The following is a 24,267-nucleotide window of genomic DNA, read 5'->3' on the forward strand; positions in this document are numbered from 1 at the left end:
AATAAATTTAACCAAGGCCACAAAAGATGGAATTCCATTTACAATAAAATAAAATATTTAGGAATAAATTTAAGGATACAAAAAACCTATACACAGAAAACTATAAGAAATTGCTAAAAGAAATTTTAAAAGACCTAAATAAATAAATGGAAGGCCATACCATACTCATGGATTGGAAGACTAAATATAGTTAAGATGTCAATTCTACCCAAATTGATTTATAGATTCAATGCAATACCAATTAAAATCTCAACAACTTACTTCACAGAAAAAGAAAAACCAATAACCAAATTTACTTGGAAGGGCCAAAAATATCTTGGGCCAAAAATATCTTGAGAAAGAGGGATGAAGTGGGAGGTTTTACACCACCTGACTTTAAAGCATATTACAAAGCTACAATGGTCAAAAGCAGGTACTGTCATAAAGATAGATATACTGACCAATAGAATCAAATTGAGTGCTCATAAACAGGCCCTCTCATCTACAAACAATTGATCTTTTTTGGGGGGGTGGGCGGGAGGTGGCATAGTCAGCAGGAGCCAACTGATCTTTGATAAGAGGGTAAGCCAACTCAACTGGGACAAAGCAACCTCTTCAATAAATGGTGTTGGTAGAACTGGATATCCATATCGAAAAGAATGAAATATCTCACACTTCACACAAAAATTAACTCAAAATTGATCAAAGACCTAAATATTAAAGCTAAGACAATAAAACTTTTAGAAGAAAATGTAGGAAATATCTTATAGATCTTGTGATAGGAGGTGGTTTCCTAGACTGTACATCCAAAGCACTAGCATGAAAAAAAAATAGATAAATGGAATCTCCTCAAAGTTATCTTTGTGCATCAAAGGACTTTGTCAGGAAAGTAAAAAGGCAGCCTAAGCAATGGGTGACAATATTTAGAAACCACATATCATATAATGGTTTAATATCCAGAATATATAAAAATATTCCACAACTCAACAATAAAAAAACAAGCTCAAGTAAAAAACGGTCAAAAGTCATGGGCCAACATTTTTCAGAAACGCAAATACAAATGGCTCAAAAACACATGAAAAATCCTCAGCTACACTGGATATTAGGGAAATGCAAATCAAAACCACAATGAGATATCATATAACACCTACTAAAATGGCAATTATGAAAAAAAACAGAAACGACAATGCCAGAAAGTACATAGAGAAAGAGGCACACTTATTCATGGTTGATGGGAATACAGAATGGTGCAACTGCTCCAAAAGGCAGTTCCTCAGGAAGCTAAGTATAGAATTGCCATATGATCCAGCAATCCTATTGCTTGGTATATATTCGAAGGAATTGAAGGCAAGGACATTTGCACAACAACGTTTATAATGGTATTATTCACGATTGCCAAGAGATGGAAAAAGCTCAAATGTACATCTATGGATGAGTGGCTAAACAAACTGTGGTTATATACACAATAGAATATTGCACGGCTGTGTAACCAAGAAATTAGGATTTAAGGGATGATTTTGACTACTGAATCATTATACAGATATTCCTTCCTGCTTTCAGGTATATTGGAGTAGATAGAAGGAACTATCTGAAATCCCTAAACTATAACTCAGATGCCCTGATATCTAAAATGATTACAAAACCCTTATCTTGTGTCTTTGTGATTGTAAGGGCCTTTATACCCTTTATCAGGTCATTTTCTTAAAGTAACTTGTAGAGCAAAGGCCCTAATACTAATGAAGAATTTGAAATCAGCCATTAATTATTTCCAGCCCCTTACATTTGTAAGTTGTATCAGCTAGACTTTGCTCTTGAAAAGATAATTGTCTCCCTTCCTTTGGCTTACACCTTTAGTATTGAAATAACTCTGCCCCCTCTCCTTTCTGCTTACATTTTCCTATGGAAATAATAACATTGTCTCCTTTTCTGCTTAGAACTTGCTATCTGAAATTATGACCTCATCTCCCCTTGCTAAAATCCATAAAATCCTTGAATCCCCTAAACTCAGGGAGGTCGACTTTGGGTCAACAGGCAATCTGTTCCTGCTACATGCCTAGCAATAAACTTTTGACCCTATCTCCCCTTGCTAAAATCCATAAAAACCCTTGAATCCCCTAAACTCAGGGAGATAGATTTTAGGTCGATAGGCAATCTATTCCTGCTACATGCCTAATAATAAACTTTTTCTCTCTTTGAAACCCCAATATCTCAGGAATTCGTCATTGAGTGCATCGGGCAAAAGAATCCACTGCCTTTGTCAAGTAACAGCTGTAAGACAGAATAAAGTCATGAAGCATGTAACAATGTGGGTGAACCTTGAGAACATTATGCTAATTAGCCAGAAACAAAAGGACAAATACTGTATAGTCTCATTAATATAAATTAACATTAATGAGTGAACTGTGAGCATACAATTAAGAACACAGGTTACCAGGAGATAGAAAGACAGTAGAGATTGGGCATTTGATGCTGAAAGAGTACAGAATGTTCAACAGGAATGATTGTAAAGATCCAGAAATGTACAGTACAAAACTATATGATGGTAGCCCAATACTTTAAGTACACTGAATGAAGCTGGTACAACGAGTGTGGTTGAGGCAAAGGGCTGGGGGCATGTATGACACCAGAAGGAAAGAAAGAGGATAGTGGGGACAGTATAACTTAGCAATGTCTAGAGTGGACAATGATGGTATTTAAATGTACAAATATAAGATTGTTTCTGCATGAGGGAGGACAAATGAATGTCAACATTGCAAGGTATTGAAAATGGGATGGTATATGGGATAAAAATGCAAACTAGGGTCTATAGTTAACAGTAACATTGTAATATGATTCCACTGAATGGAACAAAGGTAATATGCCGAAGCTAAATGTCAATAAGCAGGGAATGTGGGAGAGGAGTAAGTGATTCTTTGCAGAAGAAAAGGAAATATCCTCACGTAGACTGTGGTGGTGAAGATATGGCTATGTGATTATACTGGGAACCACTGATTTTTTTACTTAAGTTGGATTGTATGATATGTGAAGAAAATTTTTTTAAATGAGCAGAGAAATACAAGTGCTGGAGAAAACAGGGAGAGAGAAATATACCTATTAACTGCTGGCAGGGAAGCAGAATGGTGCAGCCCTTCTGGAGGGCACTGTGTTGGCTCCACAGGAGGCTAGGGGTGGGGTTCCTATATGATGCTGTAACTCCATAGTTAGGTGCAAACCTGGAGGAATGGAGACCAGGCGCAGGAATGGACATTTGCACATCTCTGGAGTCTTTAGGTTATGCAATGGATGGAGGTGACCTAAGGGTACATCAACTGAGGAATGGAAGGGGGAACTGCAGTGTATGCAAATAATGGATGATTAAGTGGCTACAAGAAGGAATGAAGGTATGAGGCATACAACTAGGTGAATGAAAGTTGAGTAAAATACTCAGGGAACAAAACCACAAATATTACAATGCCTCACTAATATGAACTAATTACAACATACAAACTCAAAGAACTGAATCTGAGAGCACAGGTTATCAGGAAGGCTTATTGTAAAGGTTCCTAGATTGCAAGCTCTTACAGCAGTCACATTTATTCCAAAATTGTAACTAACATTTCTAAATTCTAAATTTTAAGATGCTGAGCTCTTTGTGTATCAACTGGTTGTTCCCAGGTATTTGTGTGATACCTGAGACTCAGAGCTAGAGTTCTGCAGCTACGAAAGTCACATTACCCCAAATAACAACTGTTAAAAACACTGAAAAAAGTATCAGACTTGGAGATATGAATGAAACCGATCTGGGTAGGATTAAGTTAATCAGACTAAAGGGTAATGATAGTGACTGCATTTTTTTTTTTCTCATAGACAGGCACTGGGAATTGAACTCATGTCTCCTGCATGGCAGGCAAGAGCTTTGCCTGCTGAGCCACTGTGGCCTGCCCGATACTGACTGCATTTTAAAACTTCAACTTCAGTGTGAGACCAAAGGGAGAGATGTTTATTTGCTGCAAAATTTATATTTTCAGTAACACACTATCTAATTTAACTTATGTGGTCAGCTTATTTGAACACCATAACTATATGGAACCTTGAATGAGAAGCAAGATCTTGTTGGTTTGTACAGGTTGGTGTGATGCCCTGATATATCCCAGAGTATCCGGGGAGAAGATTAAAATGTATTTACAAAAAAGTCCCCTTGAGGGACTGGGGAAAAGGTGGACATATTAAACTTCCCAACCTGGGGAAGACCTAATATTCTCACAGTCACTGGGAAATGCCAATTTGTTGGGTCAGGCCCTTGGTCTTGGTGCTTGTCCTTATGAAACTTATTTCTGCACAGGAGAAGCTAAGCTTACTTACAAGTATGCCTAACAGTTACTCCTGGAGAACTTCTTTTATAGCTCAGATGTGGCCTCTCACTCTAAGCCAACTTGGCAGGTGAACTCAATGCCTTCCCCTCTATGTGGGACATGACTCCCAGGGGTATGAATCTCCCTGGCAACGTGGAACAGGAATCCCAGGGATGAGACTAGACCTGGCATCATAGGAGTGAGAAAGACTTCTTGACCAAAAGGGGATAAAGTAATGAAACAAAATTAATTTCTGTGGCTGAAAGATTTTAAATAGTGTTGAGAGGTTGTTCTGCAGATTAATTTTTTGCAGCATATAGATATCCCTTTTCAGTTTTTGTTGTATTGGAGTAGCTAGTGGGAAATACCTGAAACTGTTGAATAACTTTAGTGTTTTTAAGGCGTGTTTGTGTGATTGTGAAAACCTGGTGACTCACACACGAACACGCCTTAAAAACACTCAAGTTATTCATTTATCTTCAGGAATAAAGGCTATTGGATTCCATTTCAACTAATGTTAATAGTTCCTTGTATAATCTTGTAGAGACACTTATATATATGTAGGAAAATCTATATACAACCACACATTTTTCTCTTGTCCAGCTCCTTTATAATACAAATGGTAGTACACTGCTCTGCATCTTGTTTTAATATCACTTGACTATATTCTGGCATTCTTTCCATATTGGTATATGGAAGGCTCCTAATTATTTTTATAGCTGTATAATATCCCATTTATTTAGGTGTGAATATATGTGCATGTAAAATTTATTTAACCAGACCACACTGACAGACATTGTTTCCAATCTTATGACATTATAAACAATGTTGCAATGAACACTCTTGTACACACACCACCATTTCACAAGTATGGAAGTATTATTGTCTTAACAGGGTTAATAAATTTGGATAATTTGTATATCAAATAGTTTTACAACTACCCATTCCTGAGGAACACTATTATGGGGAACTTCACATTTCAAATCTACACAATGACATATCTGAAGGTTTTATTTCATTATTTAATTTAAAAGAAGATCATATGGAGAGACTGTTGCTGCTATATGGTGGGAGGCCGGGGAGAAGATAATGATGTTTACATTCTCACTAATAAGGAAAATATAATTTTAAAAAAATCTTTACTTTATCTACTAATCTTTTAAGAAGCTCTACATTAAATAATAAATGAAGAGCTCCTCCCTGAACGTGGGCCCTCTTCCATACACCATATTTAAATGAAACTGGAATCAAATTCCCTTTCCCTTTGTTTTCCAGCATCAATTAGTTACAATTCTCTATCATCTGAATTTCTTAATTCGTTAAACGGGTCCACCCACAAGAATCTGTCTTAGAACATTTCTCCTTTGCTCTTCCTCTAGTTGCAAAGCAAAAAAAATCTGTACTTTTGATATTCATTTCGCCTGGTTATCTGTATACAAGGGAGAATGAAAATGATACCCCTTGGTGACAAGATGCTGACTACAGCTGAGATCTATCTGGTAACCTTTCAGGGATCATGGGTATATGTCTAAAGATGCTGGGAACTTAAAGGAAGATAAAATGATACTTCCAAGGTTGAACTGGGAGCAAAGTTAGATTGTTGAGCTGGCATCTTCTGTTTTTCCTGATAATAACTTCTCTGTTTGTCAGAAGACAGGAAATGTTATGAATGGGGAGGGGCAAGAAAGGTCGAAGTTCGAGAAGAACTGTGAACTGCTACAATATTACGAAAGGGTATCCTACTTTTTTGAGGTATTTAATTATATCTCAAAATTAGAATTGAAATGGAGTAGAGATCTCTATCTCCTTGTTACTGTGATGGCATCATGATATCAACAAAATCTGAGAGCATATAAATTATCCCATTTTCTCTAAGTTACTCAAGGATCCCAAGAAATCAAAATTACTAAGACAGGTAATTTTGACAGGGTAAGTTCCAGTACACTAACAAAAATGCATGTTTTCTGAACTCATTTAATATTGTATCTCTGGGTAAATTCTGAATCTGACTTATTCACTGTCACATCCAAAATAGTCTCTCTAGCCTTCACCTTACTTTGAAGAATCTGGAGGAGTCCTTAAAACATTCTTCTCCCCCAGTTTATAAAACAGGCATTCTCCTGATCTTTTTTTTCTTCTGACTACTCCTCAGCCTCTTTTGCTAGTTTCTCCTCCCACACTTGGCCTTAAATGTTATGGTTCCCTCACACGGTTTTCAACAATCACCTCTGGCTCCCCAAATCTTTCACCACAGGCTTCAACCTTGACAAGCAAGACCATTAAACTAGCATAGTTACTTTAATTCATCATGTTGAAAATTGAATTTAACCATTTTCTTCTTCAAACTTGCTTCTCCTACAGTTTATCTCTCAGTGAATTATACTGTCATCCAGAAACTCAGATATCACCGTAGTCTACTCCCATCCTAATCTCACTTTTAATGTCCACTAAATTCTACAGATTCTATTTCCTTTACATATTTGTATCTTTCTTCCTCTACATCTCCTCCTGCTGAGTCCTTTCTCCTACCTGGTCTTCATTCTCCATTCCCCAATTCAAAAAAAACCTAATTTATACATTTACATTTTTATATTTATTAAGTATATTTTGGGTAGCACATTACCTAATTTAACTTGTGTAGTCAGTTCAGTTGAACACCATAAGTACAGCAATCTTTAATAGGATATGAGATTTTGTTGGCTTATCCAAGTTAGTATGATGCCCCGATACATCCAAGAGTAATTTGGGCAGTAAATAAAGAAGTATTTACAAGGTCCCCTTGGGGGACTAGGGAGAAAAGAAGAAATATTCAACTTCCTTATTTAGAAAATTTCTGATATTCTCACAAGCAGTGGGGATAACTAAATCAATAGACCAAGCCCTCAATCTTAGGGTTCGCCCCTATGAAACTTATTCCTGCAAAGGATAGGCTAAGCCTACTTAAAATTATGCCTAAGAGTCACCCCTAGAGAACCTCTATTGTTCAGATGTGGCCTCTCTCTCTAAACCAACTCAGCAGGTGAACTCAATGCCCTCTCTCCCACATGGGACATGACTCCCAGGATGTAAATCTCCCAGGTAATGTGGGACAGAACTTTCAAGATTTGCTGGGACCTGACATCATGGGATTGAGAAAGCCTTCTTGACCAAAATGGGGAACAGTGAAATAAGGCAATAAAGTTTCAGTGGCTAAGAGATTTCAAAAAGAGTTGAGAGGTTATCCTGGAGGCTATTCTTATGTATTGTATAGCTATTTCTTTTTAGTTTACGGTGTTATGCTGTGGCTGGAGGGAAGTAACTGAAACTGTTGAACTGTATTCCAATAGCCTTGATTTTTTAGACAAATGTGTCTAAAAACGATATAACTTTTACAATGTAACTGTGTGATTGAGAAAACCTTGTGTCTTATGCTCCTTTTATCCAGGGTATGAACAGATGAGTTAAAAAATAAAGATAAAAACAAATAAATAATATGGGAAATAAAGGGTAAAATAAATTGGGCAGATTACAAACTAGCAGTCAATGAGAGGGAGAGGTAAGGGTATGGGATATGAGCTTTTTCTTTTTTCTTTTTATTTCTTTTTCTGGTGTGATGCAAATGTTCTAAAAATGATCATGGTGATGAATAGACAACTATTTGATGATATTGTGAGCCACTGATTATACACCATGTATGCACTGTATGTGTGTGAAAATTCGTCAATAAAAATATTGAAAAAAAATGGCAGGCATAAAGCTGTGGCATGTGGCATCCAGTTACAACTGCTTGAAGGAGTGCTCTATTTCTAAGTAAATAACAATGAATTATCTATGCACAAATATATGTTAAATGGGAAAAGCTACACTAACTAGTGAATGAACAAATTCCAAAGAACAAAATTTCTATTTCTTATTTTTTTCTTTCTTCTAACAAATAATATTCTCTTAGGCATAATCTTATTCTTTGTGTATTTTTAATCATTTTAGTAGTAAAAATCAATGTTTTACTACTAAAAATCTGATCTGAAGTTCCTTTTCTGTTACAAATATGAAGAATATTTTAGACAAATATGAATTTTAGCAAAAAAATTGTTTTTTAGTACCTATCATAAGAAACCCTATTAAAACCTTCCTATCTTAAATTAATGGCAGATAAAAAGATATGAACACTTTCCTACTAACTTCATAAGTGCAGAAAAGAGAAATTTTTATATAGAGAAATAAAGTGTGATATTTCAGAGAAGGAAATTAAAAAAAGAAGAGACAAAGGTCTAAAACAGGTAGAAAACAATTGTAATTGCTTACCTTATTGTTGCCTAGACTGTTTGATGGAGTAATATCTTGTCGGCTTCCAGATAACTAAAGCAGAAATAAAAAGTGGTGTTTAATCCCTTATTCACATTAATCTATGTTCCAAGAAATGCAAGGCTCTGAAAACAAAATCAACAAAATTTTAACATTGGATGATAAGCAGAGAGAACATCTAGACCGAGGTTGCAAGCTAGTGGCTTTTGGGACACTGTCAGGCACTTTTTTTTTTTAATTTATATGTTACCAATAATTTTTAAATGGAGATTTATGTAAAATAAAGATATTCAGCTAACAATGAAGCCTGACAACAACTCCCTGGAACTAGGTAATTCGAAGGCCAGATGTGCTCTCCAGTTTCATATGCTTCCTACCACTCATTATTATCTCTCCAACACTAAAGCTATGGGTCAGTTACTGTTAACTACGGTGCTTGCACTACAGTCTTTCTTCATGTAAAGTTAAGACAAAGGAGTAATATTTCTCATATCTACATCATTATCCAGAGTGAGGAAAAGAGAGATAAATTAATAGGGCCACAAAAAAATTTATTGATGATGAATTATTTCTATTGTTTAATATGCATGTAAAATTATTTCAATGCTTAAAAATAGCAAACCTAAGACACCATTACAAAACAAACTTAATAGATTTTAGTTACTTATGCTACTTGTTTGGACTGGTGATCCCTACTACAGATTTCTCAATGATTAAATTAGGACCAGAACATTAATTTATAGAAGGAAATGATATCTAAGATGAAATTTAAAGGATGGGGAAGAGTTATCCTAGTAAAGAGGAGACATCAAGCAGAGTAAAGAAGTGTGATTCTACGTACTTACTCTGTTCACATTTGGAGAGCTAATACTTCTCCTACTTAACTTCCCTTTTCCTGTTAATTGCTCCTTCACTGAAACTTCCTGGGAAGAAGACAATATACAGAACAAAAATAAAAATTAGAGACATACCCTAAAAGCAATACTATCTAAGTTAAAAGCAGGCTTTGATCTGCCATCTATGCATATATTTTCCTAGTTTTATAAATAATGACTGTTATTTCACAAGACTCAATGAACTAAATACACTCACTCTATAATATTCAGTTAATTAGGTAGTTGACAGGTTACCTAGATAATTTTTTTCTTATATTGTGCTACCCACTGCCTGCCCCTTGATGCTGGAAGTTAATCTCAGGAGCCCAAGAAAGATAGTGAAAATCAGACCATTTACTTAAATTTTTTACTAGTAACATTGGTTTAAAAAAAAAGTCTCAATGCTGCTAGGTAAAACGAGGTTTAGGTTTTCTCTAAGGCTTTGATTAACTGCTGACATTCCTATTATTTCCTTCTAGAAATGCACTCTAAGGATGCAGCAGGCATGTTCAGTTAGGCAAAGAAGGGCCCATTCTGCCTCATTACTATATATGTTCTCAGAATGATATTGTCCAATATAAAGGAATTTTTAAAATAATTTAATTACCCAGCAAGAATTAAATATATTCTTGCATTACCTCAAGGCAACTAGACACCATTTAGTGTCCTGAAAAAATAACTTTCCGATTGTAGCTTTTATATATATGAAGATTTTACAGGCAACATATTTAATCTAAATTAATATGTTTCACTTAAATTCTTTAAAGGTTTAGTTATAACAATACTGTAACTATAGAATGCCAAAGAATTAAGCTGGGTTAGTATTACGGTCACCAGTTCTTCTGGCTGACCTGTCGAAGACGATCTAAAGTCAGAAGGTTTTCTACAGCCAGCACACTTCTGAGGTATTTTTCAATACAAGCCTCTGAGTCAGCAGAAGTTGGATTTTCAACATTAGCTGCCATTCTTGCTAATGCTTCTCGTTCCTCTACTCCCTGGGCATCCTGTAGGATGGAATGTTATACATTAAAATTTAGAACTTTACAGCAGAAATCATTATAAAAGCTTCTTGGTCTATACAAGAACACACACATGCATATACAGTTCTGAGCTAACAAATTAAACATATTCCTTAATTCCATTTTAAACTCAGCTCTTTGGAACTCATATTTGTTTTCCCACAGAAACGGTGGTATAAATGGTGGTTAGGTTTCTAGGTTTACTTAAAAAGGCTGGTTAAACGTAGCTTAGGTGAACTACAACACATTTTCAACAAGACTATTTTCTACTGTAGTTCCACTGCAAACAAAAACATTGCTGTTTGAGAAAGACTTCTGTAGACTAACTAGAAATATAAAACAAAAACATTACTGTTTGAGAAAGACTTCTGTAGACTAACTGGAAATATAACCACCATAAAAACCATGCCTCAAGAACATATTTCCACTCTGGAACTCTGGAGGGACAAGAAAGACAATGAGGAGCTGGGGAGAACAACTAGCTAGATAAGGGTGTGATCCAAACAACACTAGCCCCTTCCTACTTAAAAGTAGGTACAGGTTTGGAGAATAGTAGTGATAATATAGGCTAGGTTCCAACCCCTGCTAATAAGTAACCTAGTCTGGACTACATATTCAAAATGTGACAGCTTCTAAAACTGCCATCACCTCCAGAATGGCATCACCAAAGACCCATAGCATAACAAAGAGACGCATCTAGGAAAAATCTCTATACTTTGAGGTAGAACCTATCCCTACTCCTGGCATGAGTTGGCCATGCATATAAACAGGATATTCACACATCAAGTAAGATCTTTATTTATGTATTTGATTACCTCAAGCAAACTTAGTTCATAATAAATTACTTTTCTTGGAGAAAATCAAGTATTTTATTTACTAGTGAATGTTTCAATAATGTCAAAAATAACATACTTTCAATTCCACTGTATTTTAAGATGCCATCAACTATAAGACAAAATATTATCTTATATACCACTAAGATAAAAAAAAAATCTGTCAATTAACTTTAAGAATCCACCATTTAGAAGACATCCCAATTTCAAAGATGTTAATGAAAAATTTAATGTCTTAAATATGGAAAAATTCATAAAAAGGATTAAAGTTTAGAAAACTGTTGTCATCTACAGTAATATACTTGAAACTTGTAATAACCCTGAAAAGAAGAAATGATCCTCACCTTATGAGTGGAAAGGAAGATGGCCACATAACTAGCAAGAATCAGGAGGAGAACTTAAGTCTCCTGACTCCTGGTATAGTATTCTTTTCATTATCCAACATAAAATATTTTTGGTGTCAGGAAGAGACAGGCATATCCTCATTTTATAAGGAGAGGAAAATAATTGCCTCTTGATGCTCTCTGGCTTATGACCATTTCATTTTTTGCCATTACCCTCTAAATATCTTCTGTAATAAGGAATATAAAGAAGCTTCTGGGGTTTTATCATGACAAAACCTAGTTTATATATTAAGAGTTCTTTTTTTTTTTAGATAAAAAATAAACTAGAAATATCTAAGTGTAGTCTTTATACTATAAGCTTTAAGCTTCACTTTTCTTTTCCTTTATCAGCAGGATTTACTGATATTAAAATGCTATTTGTCAACTTGGATTCTTAGCTAATTATTAGCAGGTTTTCCAATCACATGACACTATGTTTTCCCCACATTCCTTTTCTTTGAAGAGCATATCACCTGAAGAATAAAAACACTTTTAAAGAGGATAAGAAAACCACAAATAGGAAGGAAGGGAGGGAGTTGAAGGAAAACAAATAAGAGAGAAAAGAAAAAAAGGATGAGAGTTCGCTGTAGTTGTCACTGTTTTTCAACTGCAACTTAAATGATTTATTCTACAGTGTTACCATCCTAAAAAAAAGTGGAAAAACATAGAGAAATATTGATACACAGAAAAAAAAAACCCAGTAATTTGACTAAAAAGAGAAGTATACTTTTTTTACATCTTAGGAACAAGAATGGATGAACAATACAGAGTAATCTATTACAGATCCAGTATTTTATAACTAGTCTGACTCTGAAAACAAGCTTAATGTTTGAAATGTTCAGCAGGCTCCAAATTAAATAGTCAAATATTTAATTTTTACTATGTAAAATCTAACAGTTTGAAGATCCAGGAAAAAAAGTACTTAATGTTGAGCTGTATTCCAGTAGCCTAGAATCTTTCTCTTCTTTTTTTGCCAATTGATTTTTTAATTAATTAAAAAAAATTTTTAAATACCAAAAAACACCAAACAAACACAAACATTCTTAAATTTTGATCATTCCATTCTACATATATAATCAGTAATTCACAATGTCACCACGTAGTTGCATATTCATCATCATGATCATTTCTTGGAACATCTGCATCTACTCAGAAAAAGAAATAAAAAAAAAAAAAAACAGAAAAAAATTCATACATACCATACCTCTTACCTCTCCCCTTCATTGATCACTAGCATTTAATATAAATTTATTTTAATATTTGTTCCCCCTATTATTTATTTTTATTCCATATGTTTTACCCATCTGTTGATAAGGTAGATAAAAGGAGCATCAGACACAAGGTTTTCACAATCACACAGTCACAAGGTGAAAGTTATATCATTATACAATCATCTTCAAGAAACATGTCTACTAGAACACAGCTCTACATTTTCAAGTAGTTCCCTCCAGCCTCTCCATTACATCTTGAATAACAAGGTGATATCTATTTAATGCATAAGAATAACCTCCAGGATAACCTCTCGACTCTGTTTGGAATCTCTCAGCCATTGATACTTTATTTTGCTTCATTTTGCTCTTCCCCCTTTTGGTCGAGAAGGTTTTCTCAATCCCTTGATGCTGAGTCTCAGCCCATTCTAGGGGTTTTCTCAATCCCTTGATGCTCAGTCTCAGCTCATACTAGGATTTCTGTCCCACGTTGCCAGGAAGGTCCACACCCCTGGGAGTCATGTCCCACATAGACAGGGGGAGGGTGGTGAGTTTGCTTGTTGTGTTGGCTGGAGAGAGAGGCCACATCTGAGCAACAAAAGAGGTTCTCTTGGGGGTGACTCTTAGGTCTAACTTTAAGTAGGCTTGACCTATCCTTCGTGGGGTTAAGTTTCATATAAGCAAACTGCAAGATTGGGGGCTCAGCCTATAGCTTTGGTTTACAATAGCTTTGGTTTACAATGTGATTGTGTGATTGTGAAAACCTTGTGCCGGATGCTCTTTATGTCTAGGGTATGGACAGATGAGCAAAAAAATATGGATTTAAAAAAAATAAATAATAGGGGGTACAAAGGCTAAAATAAATTGGGTAGATGGAAATACTTATGGTCAATGAGAGAGAGGATAAGGTATATGGCATGTATGAGTTTTTCTTTTTATTTCTTTTGCTAGAGTGATACAAATCTAAAAAATTATCATGGTGATGAATACACAACTATACGATGATATTGTGAGCCACTGATTATACACCATGGATAGAATGTATGTGTGTGAAGACTTCTCAATTTAAAAAAAAATACTTAAATTGGAAATTGAGGGGGAAAAGTGTTTTAAAATGCAAGAGAACTGAAACAGAAAATAAGCACTGTGTAATCTGTTTTTCACCTTTCTAGAAACTCATCTCTATTAAAATATATATTATCCACCTGTTGTTCAAATGGTCAACAGAACCAGTCAACAAATACCAAGCTCTCAAACCAAAAGAATTGATGATGATGGTGACATGGTTAGGAGGGAGTGTTCACACCCATGTCTCACATTTCCCTTTTTCCACTCCCCAGGAAAGTGCAGTCTCTAATTTCTCGCTCATCCCGTCTTTTTGATAGTGAGTATGAAAGAAGAAACTGTTGGTTCTTTTATTTTCAGAGCCTTTTCCTTAAGACTGTCACTTCTCCTTTACCATGCAAGAAACAGCCTGCCCCTGCAAGGGAAGCCTCCATTTTCCAGCTGTGCCAGTGACTGGGTGGATAAGTATCTAATCCAGGGGTTAAAGATAGGAGGCACATCTAAGACACATCCTCCATGAAGCTTCTATGAGGGATATTTTGAGTTCCATTTGTCTGACTTTTGTGAACATCACAATAACTCAGAAAGAGGGGAATATTAGTTATTAAGCTTCAAAGCTCAAATAACAATAATAATAGTAATAATAGCACTTTTCATATGTGCACAATTCATATACACTGTCTCATTTAATCCTTAAAAACAACTCTGTGTGGAAGGTATTTTAAAAACCCTTTGACTAATGAAAAAATTTAAGCTCAGAGTAAGTTACCTTTTGGTTCACTAATAAGTGACAGAAACAAGATATCTATTTGACTCCAAATAAAGCATTTAAGTTTTGTGCTATGTTGCCTCACTTTGCGGGCTACAACACTGTCACATCTTATTTCTTCTAAGAAAGGTGGTGATTTACTTTTTAAAAGAATGTTTTTCTTTAATAAAATACGAAAACCAGAACTTTAAAATTTATTTTTCTAAATATACATTTTCATTTAATAAATATTTCTTGAGAATTAGCTCTTTTTAAATGCTTATTTTTAGTAAATTTCATATGATCCTTCACCTCTGGAATATTGGAGACAATTTCAAAAGTGACTCCACAGCCAGGAATAGAACTTCGATGAGACATCTTTTTTAGGAGACTCTGCGCAAAACCCTAGGAAAAAAATACAATAGGAGAAATAGTTTCCTAGCTCAAAAATTATGCTTACATTCACAAAGAGACCCATAAAGGATATTGCATTCATTCTACCCAAAAGAAAGCAAGAGCATCTTTCCAATATAAGTAAGAGAAATTCAAATCAACAAATACAGCTTCCCCAGTTCATCTCTGTATACAAAACCAATTTAGGAGATGCCTGCAGTGCATGACAGTTCCTACACCCAATAAAAAAAACGCAGACCCCAAATTCTGAAAACTGACACTAGTCATCAAGTTAAACTCTGCTTAAATACTACAGATATAAGACTGTTGACTCCTACACAATAAAATGACCTTCTAAACTAAGATGTAAGCAAGGACTGGTGACTCCTTCACTTTCATTTTTTGCAGCACAATGGACATCTTGTACCATGAATATTGACAAGTTCAGGCATTAAAATCTCGACAAAAGCAGGATCGTTATGACAAATGATTTAAGAGTGCATGGTCATTGTTTATGCTGACTGCGCTCTTTGCACAGTTAAGAATTGAACTGTTGAATTAATGCATAGATGAGTCACTTGAAAATGCTGCTAAGACTGAACATCCTGTAGAGGTTGAAGAGAGCAGGGATGAGGGCAGAATACAGTTGATGAATAAAGATAAGAAGAAAGAATATTTAACTGACACTGAAGCTTTTTCCCAATACAAAAGAAAAATCAGGGGAAAAAAAGAAAAGAAAAATCAGCATCATTGATTCTACAAATACATAATTTCACAAACATATGTAACAACATTTTCTGTTATTTAGTGATATTTAGTTAATATTTTAAAAGATTTTTGACTCTCAGAACATAAAGATACCATTTATTTCACTCCTTTACTCTCTTGACTTTTAACACCACAATGCTGAGCCACTGCCAGTTACATGGGTGGAAGCATAACTACAGCTTTTCTTTTTCTAATGGATGGTGGAGAGAGATGTGGAAGTTATTGTTATCTTATTTTTTTGGTTGTTTTCTATATGCAAGGAATTAGTGAAGCATCATAAAGAAGAACCTTTTCTTGCTGTAAAGAAGCAATTTTTAGGAATGAAATATCTGAAATTGGGAGGGAATATGGCATGCTGTAAAACACTTCCAAATCATTTCAATAATGAATAAAATTTGGCAATAACTTTGTCCTGCAATGGAAAAAGAAAAAAAAAAAGAGTAGGGACTTGGTGACTTTCTGCTAATGACTCTTTTGGGGCAGCAGTTGTGCCAGATAAGTCCTACAGCCTGGCAACCAGAGTCTCTAATTCTAAAATGGAAAATAACTCACAAACCCCCCCCCCCCAAGTGGCATGTCCTTTTCAATCCCTTACAGACTTACGAGAAAGGGGAAACAGAGACAGTGAAGGGAGATAGACCATATACATCTATAGCTAACCCAATGACCTGGATTTTATTGATTTGGATTGCAAAGCTAAAGAGCCGTAATTTTAACAGCATTAACGCCAGTCTTCATTTCAAAGATTGATATCAAAGTGACATTTAGAACTAAAGATTAATTCTTAGGGGTGAAGATTACATCTAGGAGTCTGTCAACCAGGACTGTGTTCTTTTCAACAAAAACATTTATTTTTATCTGTACTGGTTTTAGGTAGTGTATTCAGAATTTCTCCAAAAAGTGAGGTAAGAGTAAAAAAGAAATCAACCTCCCAAATCCTTTGTTCTAGTTTGCTAGTGGCCAGAATGTAATATACCAGAAACAGAATGGCTTTTAAAAAGGGGAATTTAATAAGCTGCTAGTTTACAGTTCTAAGGCTGAAAAAATGTCCCAGTTAAAGCAAGTCTATAGAAATGTCCAATCTAAGGCATCCAGGTAAAGATACCATGATTCAACAAGGCCGATGAAGTTCAGGGTTTCTCTCTCAAGTGGAAGGGCACATGGCAAACACAGTCAGAGTTTCTCTCTCATTTGGAAAGGCACATACATGGTAAACACAGTCAGGCTTCCTCTCTCATCTGGAAGGCCACATGGTGAACACGGCATCATCTGCTAGATTCTTCTCCTGGCTTCCTGTTTCATGAAGCTCCCCGGGAGGCATTTTCCTTCTTCATCTCCAAAGGTCACTGGCTGGTGGGCTCTGCTTCTCATGGCTATGCCATTCTGCTCTGCTCTCTCTGAATTGCTCTCATTCTCCAAAATGTTTCCTCTCTTATACGATTCCAGAAACTAATCAAGACCGACCCAAATGGGTGGAGACATGCCTCTACCTAATCCAGCTTAACCATCACTCTTGATTAAATCACACCTCCAAGGAGATGATCTAATTACAGTTTCAAGCATACAACACTGACTGCAGATTAGGAGAAATGGCTGACTTTACAAAATAGGATTAGGATTAAAACTTGGCTTTTTTAGGGTACATACATCATTTCAAACCAGCACATTCCACCATCTAGACCCTAAAAAAGACATGTTATTCCAGTATAGAAAATACACTCACTCCAAACAGAATTAAACCATTCCAGTAACATTTCAAATACTAAATTAATACATGATTAAAATCAGTACACAGTCTCATCAAAATTAGTTAAAGACATGGACAGTCCTAAGGCAAAATTTTCATCTGGCTCTGGACCTGTAAAACCCAGAACATGTTATTTACTGCCAACATATAAAAGAGGAACATTCATAGGATACATGTACCCATTTCCATAGGGAGGAAGAAACAGAGGGGTCACTGGACCCATACAGTTTTGAAAACCAGCAGGGCAAAGTCCATTAGAAAGTCCATTAGATTTCAAGATCTGAGAGTCATTTATCTTCGGGGCTTTAGAAAGTGGCAGTCCCACACTTTCCAAAGGCCTATGCAGAGGCCTGCCTCTCTCCAAATGCAACCTTGGGGGTCACTGGGGAGACCACCTTTTTCTCAGCTCCACCCTCTCCAAGCATTGGGGCCATACCTGGGCTCTCTAACCATCTCCGGGGCACACACTCAACCCCTCCATGTGGTGCAACCAAGCTCTCCCCAAACCCCAAGGAATGTGCTTCACCCTCTTCAAGGCCTGAAGTGGCAATAAGGTGGAAGGCCCATCCTCTGCCTTTGGGGCAAACTCACCCTCTCCACAGGCTTGGGTGGGTCTGTTCTCCTGACCTGAGGCTTCTTGACTTCAGACCTCAGCCTCCATGGTTTTGCCTCTAAAGTTATTTTTCCTCCAATGTGTCCCTTCTCTGAACTCCCCAGTTCAGACTGCAGCTCTGTTTGTACAGTTCCCAAAGCACTCTCGTCGGCTTCCTATGCAGTAATGTTGGATCATGCCCATCAGACAGAAGGAGTTTCCAAAAATCCTTCCTGGATAACTCCATGTCCAATCCTGGCTTTCTCTGAAATGGTTGACTGGTTTCACATTTGGCCAAGACCTCATGTGAGGCACTTTTCTCTGGGGTCTCCCTTCCTAGAAGCCCAGAATTTTCCAGAACATCAGTTGGTAGGTTTCTTTGTACCCAACAGTTCAGTTCTCAGTTTATCTCTTTCCTGTTGCATTTCACTAGAAGCTGTGAGGAGAAACCAGGCTGTGCTTTCCACATTTAATTTAGAGATCTCTTCCACTAAATATCCAAGTTCATGGCTTTTAAACTCTGCCTTCCAGTCAAAGCCATCAGCCAATTTTGCCAGATTCTCTGCTATTTTAAAACAAGGATCGTTTTACTTCCGATTTGCAATAACACACTTCTCATTTCTGTGTAGAGCCTGGTCAGAGGTATCTTTAGAGTTCACATTTCTACCAACAGTCTTTTCAAAGCATTCTAGGCCTTCTCTATCAAACTCCTCACAACTCCTTCAAAATCTTCCCCTTTTTCATTTAAAAAGCCATTCCAACATATTTGGTATTTGCAAACTGCAGCAGCACCCCACTCGTGGTATCAAAATCCGTTCTAGCTTGCTAGCTGCCAGAATGTAATATACCAGAAACAGAATGGCCTTTAAAAGGGGGAATTTAATAAGCTGCTAGTTTACAGTTCTAAGGCTGAAAAAATGTCCCAGTTAAAGTAAGTCTATAGAAATGTCCAATCTAAGGCATCCAGGTAAAGATACCATGATTCAACAAGACCGATGAAGTTCAGGGTTTCTCTCTCAAGTGGAAGGGCACATGGCAAACACAGTCAGAGTTTCTCTCTCATTTGGAAAGGCACATACATGGTAAACACAGTCAGGCTTCCTCTCTCATCTGGAAGGCCACATGGTGAACACGGCATCATCTGCTAGATTCTTCTCCTGGCTTCCTGTTTCATGAAGCTCCCCGGGAGGCATTTTCCTTCTTCATCTCCAAAGGTCACTGGCTGGTGGGCTCTGCTTCTCATGGCTATGCCATTCTGCTCTGCTCTCTCTGAATTGCTCTCATTCTCCAAAATGTTTCCTCTCTTATACGATTCTAGAAACTAATCAAGACCGACCCAAATGGGTGGAGACATGCCTCTACCTAATCCAGCTTAACCACCACTCTTGATTAAATCACACCTCCAAGGAGATGATCTAATTACAGTTTCAAGCATACAGCACTGACTGCGGATTAGGAGAAACGGCTGACTTTACAAAATAGGATTAGGATTAAAACCTGGCTTTTTTAGGGTACATACATCATTTCAAACCAGCACATCCTTATATTTGCAAAACCAATAAAAGAAACAGTTTAAATTATTATCTAGACGTTTTCCACTAAAAATCTTTCATATTGTCCAAGGTCCTTCATAATTTGGCTGCAATTACATTTACAGCTATGTTCCTTGGTATATGCAGTTCACTCTTGTCACCCTATGCTTCTCAATGTTCCCCAAACCTACTACATCCTTTCCTTCCTCAGTATGTCTGCACATGTTATTTCTTCCTCTCCATGTAAAATCCATCTCATCCTTCTCTGTCTGTCAAATATCACTCATCTTTAAAGTGCCAGCACCAATACTACCCTCCTTTTTGAAACCATCCCTGATTTCCTCAGGCTGAATTAATCTTTTTCTAACCTATAATCTCACTGTATTTTTATTTTTATTTATTTATTTATTTTGCATGGACAAACACTAGGAATCGAGCCCGCGTCTCTGGCATGGCAGGTGAGAACTCTGCTGGCTGAGCCATGGTGGCCCGCCCTCTCACTGTATTTTTTTTAAAAGAAAACAGAGACATGAAAAGGGAAGAATAACAAGCATACCACCAATGGACAAACAGCTGATCTATAAGTGAACCTTCTCATCTTGTATGACCCAGATGAAAAGGTAAAAATAAAAACAATGAACTTCCCCTTAACAGGGCTATGCATCCAAAAGAATGATCATAATTTGTGAATTTGCCATAAGAGATTCACTCTAACACTTAAATATCATACAGGAGGAGGGCAGAATGGAACATTAGACTGAAACAAGCATGGTTACCTTGAACAGAAAAACTCAATGTTTCACAAACCCTATTTGGACAGAAGACTAGAGCAATCATTCCACGGCCTTGCCCTCGTGTTGAACTTATAATTAAAGTCATTTCTTCAACTGGGATTAGTGACTCACCTGCCGGCCATGAACACTGACACAAATTCGTTTGCGTAATACCAACTGCATGTCAGCTGGATGGCTGAGCTGGACTGTCACCCGAACAATCAGGAATACTCGCTCATCTGCTGGTGTCCCTTTACTTAACTGAGGGCAGTTATGTACTGCATAGTCCCAGGAGGCTTCTGCTTTCACCTACAAATTGGATGAGGTGGCAGATGCCAGTTATAAGCAAATTCTACTATGAGAACAGCCATTAAGAGATTACATTATATAAGGATGTATCCTCAATCATCTTCATATGGGAAGTACATAGCATAGTGTTTCTTACTTGCTTTGCTTACTTTAAATATTTTTATTTTGAAATTTTTTTCAAATACAAATAAAAGCTGTAAATTTATCCTGCATACCCTTCAGCTAGATTCACCAACAGACCATATTTTGCCACATATGCTTCTCTTTCTTTCTCACTACACATACATAAACACTCTATTATTACAGAACCACTTTAGAAGAAGTTGCAGACATTTAACTCTTCTTCTCTAAACAGTTCAGCAAGTATCATCTAAGAGCAAGGACATCCTCTTACTTCAATATAGAGAAATTACCGTATTCAGGAGATTTAATTTAATACAACTCTATTATCTAATCTACCTAAATATCTAATATTTAAAAATATTTCCAATAGTCTCAATGCATGATCACAAACTGCACTGATTACCATGCCCCTTAGTCTACTTTTGTTTTTTTTCACATGGGCAGGCACCAGGAATTGAACCTGGGTCTCCGGCACGGAGGCTAGAATTCTGCCTGCTGAGTCACCATGGCCAGCCCTTAAGTTCACTTTTATCTGGCATAGTCCTCAGCCTTTTTTTTTTTTATCAGGGAAGACATTGGCTTACTGAGAGGGTATTGACCTGCTATTTTAAAGACTGTACCTCAATTTGGGTTTATTGATTGTTTTCTCATTGTTAGGTTCAAATTTTGCATACTACTAAGTGAGGATACATCCTCAGTGTATTACATTAGCTTTCCTTCCTTAAAAATTTTGATAATTTTTCAAATATACTCAAAATTACACAGAGAAGGAACTCCTCCCTCATTGTATACCCATTATTCAGATTCAACCATTATCAAGATTTTGCTACATTTGCTTCATCTAGCAATTTCTTTTTCATCTAGTAATTTTTTTAATTATAATTAATATATATGTAATACACATTTTGCCATTTGTAAATGTACAAGTCAGAGGCATTAGTTATATCCACAATGTTGTACAACCATCAGCACTATTTCCAAAACTTTTTCATCATCCCAAACAGAAATTCTCTACCCATTAAGCAATAACTTCCCATTTCCTCTCCCCACCTCCATGTCCTATGATTTACTCTCTAATCTACTTTCTGACTCTATGACCTTGCCTACTTTCAATATTTCATATAAAGCACAATCATACAACATTTGTCCTTTTGTATCTGGCTTATTTGTCTTAGTATAAAGTTTTCCAGATTCATCCATGTTGAAGCACATCAGAATTGCATTCCATTTTATGACTGGATAACATTCCACTGTAAGTATATACCAGATTTTGTTTATCTATTCATCTGTTAATGGAAAGTTGGGTTGTTTCCAAATGTTGGCTATTGGAAACAATGCTGCAATGAATATTGGCATACAAGTATCAGTCTGATACAAGGACACTTTCAGTTTTGGGGGATATATACATAAAAGCAGAATTGTTGGATCATATGATAATTCTATTTTTAACTTTTTGAGGGAACTGCCAAACTTTTCCAAAGCAGTGACATCATTTTCCATTCTTATCAACAATATATGAAAATTCCAATTTCCCCACATTCTCACTAATAGCTGTTATTTGCCATTTGGGGGGTTATAGTTCATCCTAGTAGGTGTAAATGAGTATTTCACTGTCATTTTGTATTTCCCTAATGATACTGAGCATCTTTTCATGAGCTCATTTGCCACTTGTATATCTTCTTTGGAGAAATGGCTGTTCAAGCCCTCTGCCCCTTATTTTCATTAGTTTGCTGTCTTTTTGCCGTTGAGTTGAAACAATTCTTTATATATTCTGCATATTAAAACCTTATTAGATGTGACTTGCAAATATTTTCTCCCTTTTTTTTAACTTTTTAAAAATTATTTACTGGAAGATTTCAAAGCAAATCCCAAAACATCAAGTCACTTTACCTCTATGTGCTTCAGTAACATTTATTTCCATTTTTCACTCTTTAACTAACAGAATCAAGCATATTTCCTAAGGAATGGACGACTGCTGACTTGAACTATGAATACTAATATGATCCTTTACCAAGAAGAAGTAAAAAGTTGAATGGATATAATTTGATGTTGAAGTTCTATTTCTAAAAGTCACAATGAAAGGTTTTCATTTATATCTTTTGAGAAATCTAAGCACTGAAATTATTATCTTCCTGGTTGTTTCAAAAGGTTCATGGAAAGGTGAATGAAACTACTTTTTATCTGATCTTTCAGAGTTATGCTTTCTCACCTCTCCATCATGTTGTTTTACAATTTGCAGTTCAAAGAACTCTTCTTCTTCTTCCCCAGCAAGGGTAGCATCCCATCCACCAGCTTCTGGGTCATCAAGATTATCCTGAGAGCTGAAATCATCAGCTAAAAGCAAAGAAGCTCCATTAAATACTAATATTTTAAAGATGAGCCCTACCAGTTAAATTTCAATGTACTTATTATTAAAAATCTTTGGCTTCTTATTTTATTTGCTTTTTGCTATGAAATCTTAAGTGACACTGATGTTAGCCATTAAATAGCTCACAGATCTTGAAGATAGAAAATAACTCACGAAATTATCTTATCCCATCTCCTGCCTTTGTGCCTTTTTTTATATGGAAGGCAAGTGAAGCCAGGATATCCAAGAGTTTACGCAAGATTATAGTACATAAATGTTAATGATATGATTATAACCCAAATTCCCTACCTTCAGTGCATTGTTCTTGGTTATTCTATTTAAAATGTAGGGGAAGAAATGAGAAATACAAGAGAATAATTCCTGTTATCTGACAGTTAACTTCAACAATGTATTGAATGTCTACAGGAGCTAGAAACTAGAGGGTTGTCCCATGAACCCTCTGGTTATTCAGAGCCAAGCCTAGACCTCCTAACTCCTTATCTATCTTAAGCTTGTAAGTAAGTATCAGTAATATCTTTCCTAGTATGTGGGTTTGGGTGGACCAAGAATGTGCATAAAACTGTACAAGGTCCTGATCATCTCTTCAAATATCCATCCTCCCTAGGCTTTCTTAAGTTTATTCTTTTCCACTTTCTTATACATCCCCCAGGAGCAGCTCATCATCTAGGAATCCTAACATAAGAAGAGAGAGAGTCAACTTCACTCTATAAGATCCAAGAGAACAAAGTAGACTAGAAATAAATGGGGAGAGTGGGGAAACCTCCAACCGCATCAAGTGGACAGACAGTGGGAAAAGCTAAAGCTACTCTCTAACTCTGTGTATAAAAAAATCTTCCACGTTTGAAAGAAGCTAAATGGCATAAGATGCTAATAACCTCAGTTCCCATAATTCATTGAAATAAAAATATTTAAGACATCCAAACTAGTCTATTTAGGA

The 24,267-nt window shown here is 36.2% G+C and overlaps 1 protein-coding gene across 1 annotated transcript in view; it reads right to left on the reverse strand.

Annotated features, from left to right (window-relative positions):
- KIF13B (kinesin family member 13B) overlaps positions 1-24,267 on the reverse strand; it is a 331,605-nt gene that overhangs the window by 78,190 nt on the left and 229,148 nt on the right. Inside the window, exons 30-35 of the mRNA XM_077152891.1 lie at positions 23,172-23,296; positions 20,663-20,839; positions 15,038-15,130; positions 10,321-10,473; positions 9,440-9,517; positions 8,595-8,648 (exon numbers count right to left, since the gene is read on the reverse strand). Coding sequence (XP_077009006.1) covers positions 8,595-8,648; positions 9,440-9,517; positions 10,321-10,473; positions 15,038-15,130; positions 20,663-20,839; positions 23,172-23,296 — 680 coding nt within the window. The remainder of the gene's footprint in view (positions 1-8,594; positions 8,649-9,439; positions 9,518-10,320; positions 10,474-15,037; positions 15,131-20,662; positions 20,840-23,171; positions 23,297-24,267) is intronic.

Source organism: Tamandua tetradactyla, chromosome 3 (genome assembly GCF_023851605.1).
Source record: "Tamandua tetradactyla isolate mTamTet1 chromosome 3, mTamTet1.pri, whole genome shotgun sequence".
Lineage (NCBI taxonomy): Eukaryota > Metazoa > Chordata > Mammalia > Pilosa > Myrmecophagidae > Tamandua > Tamandua tetradactyla.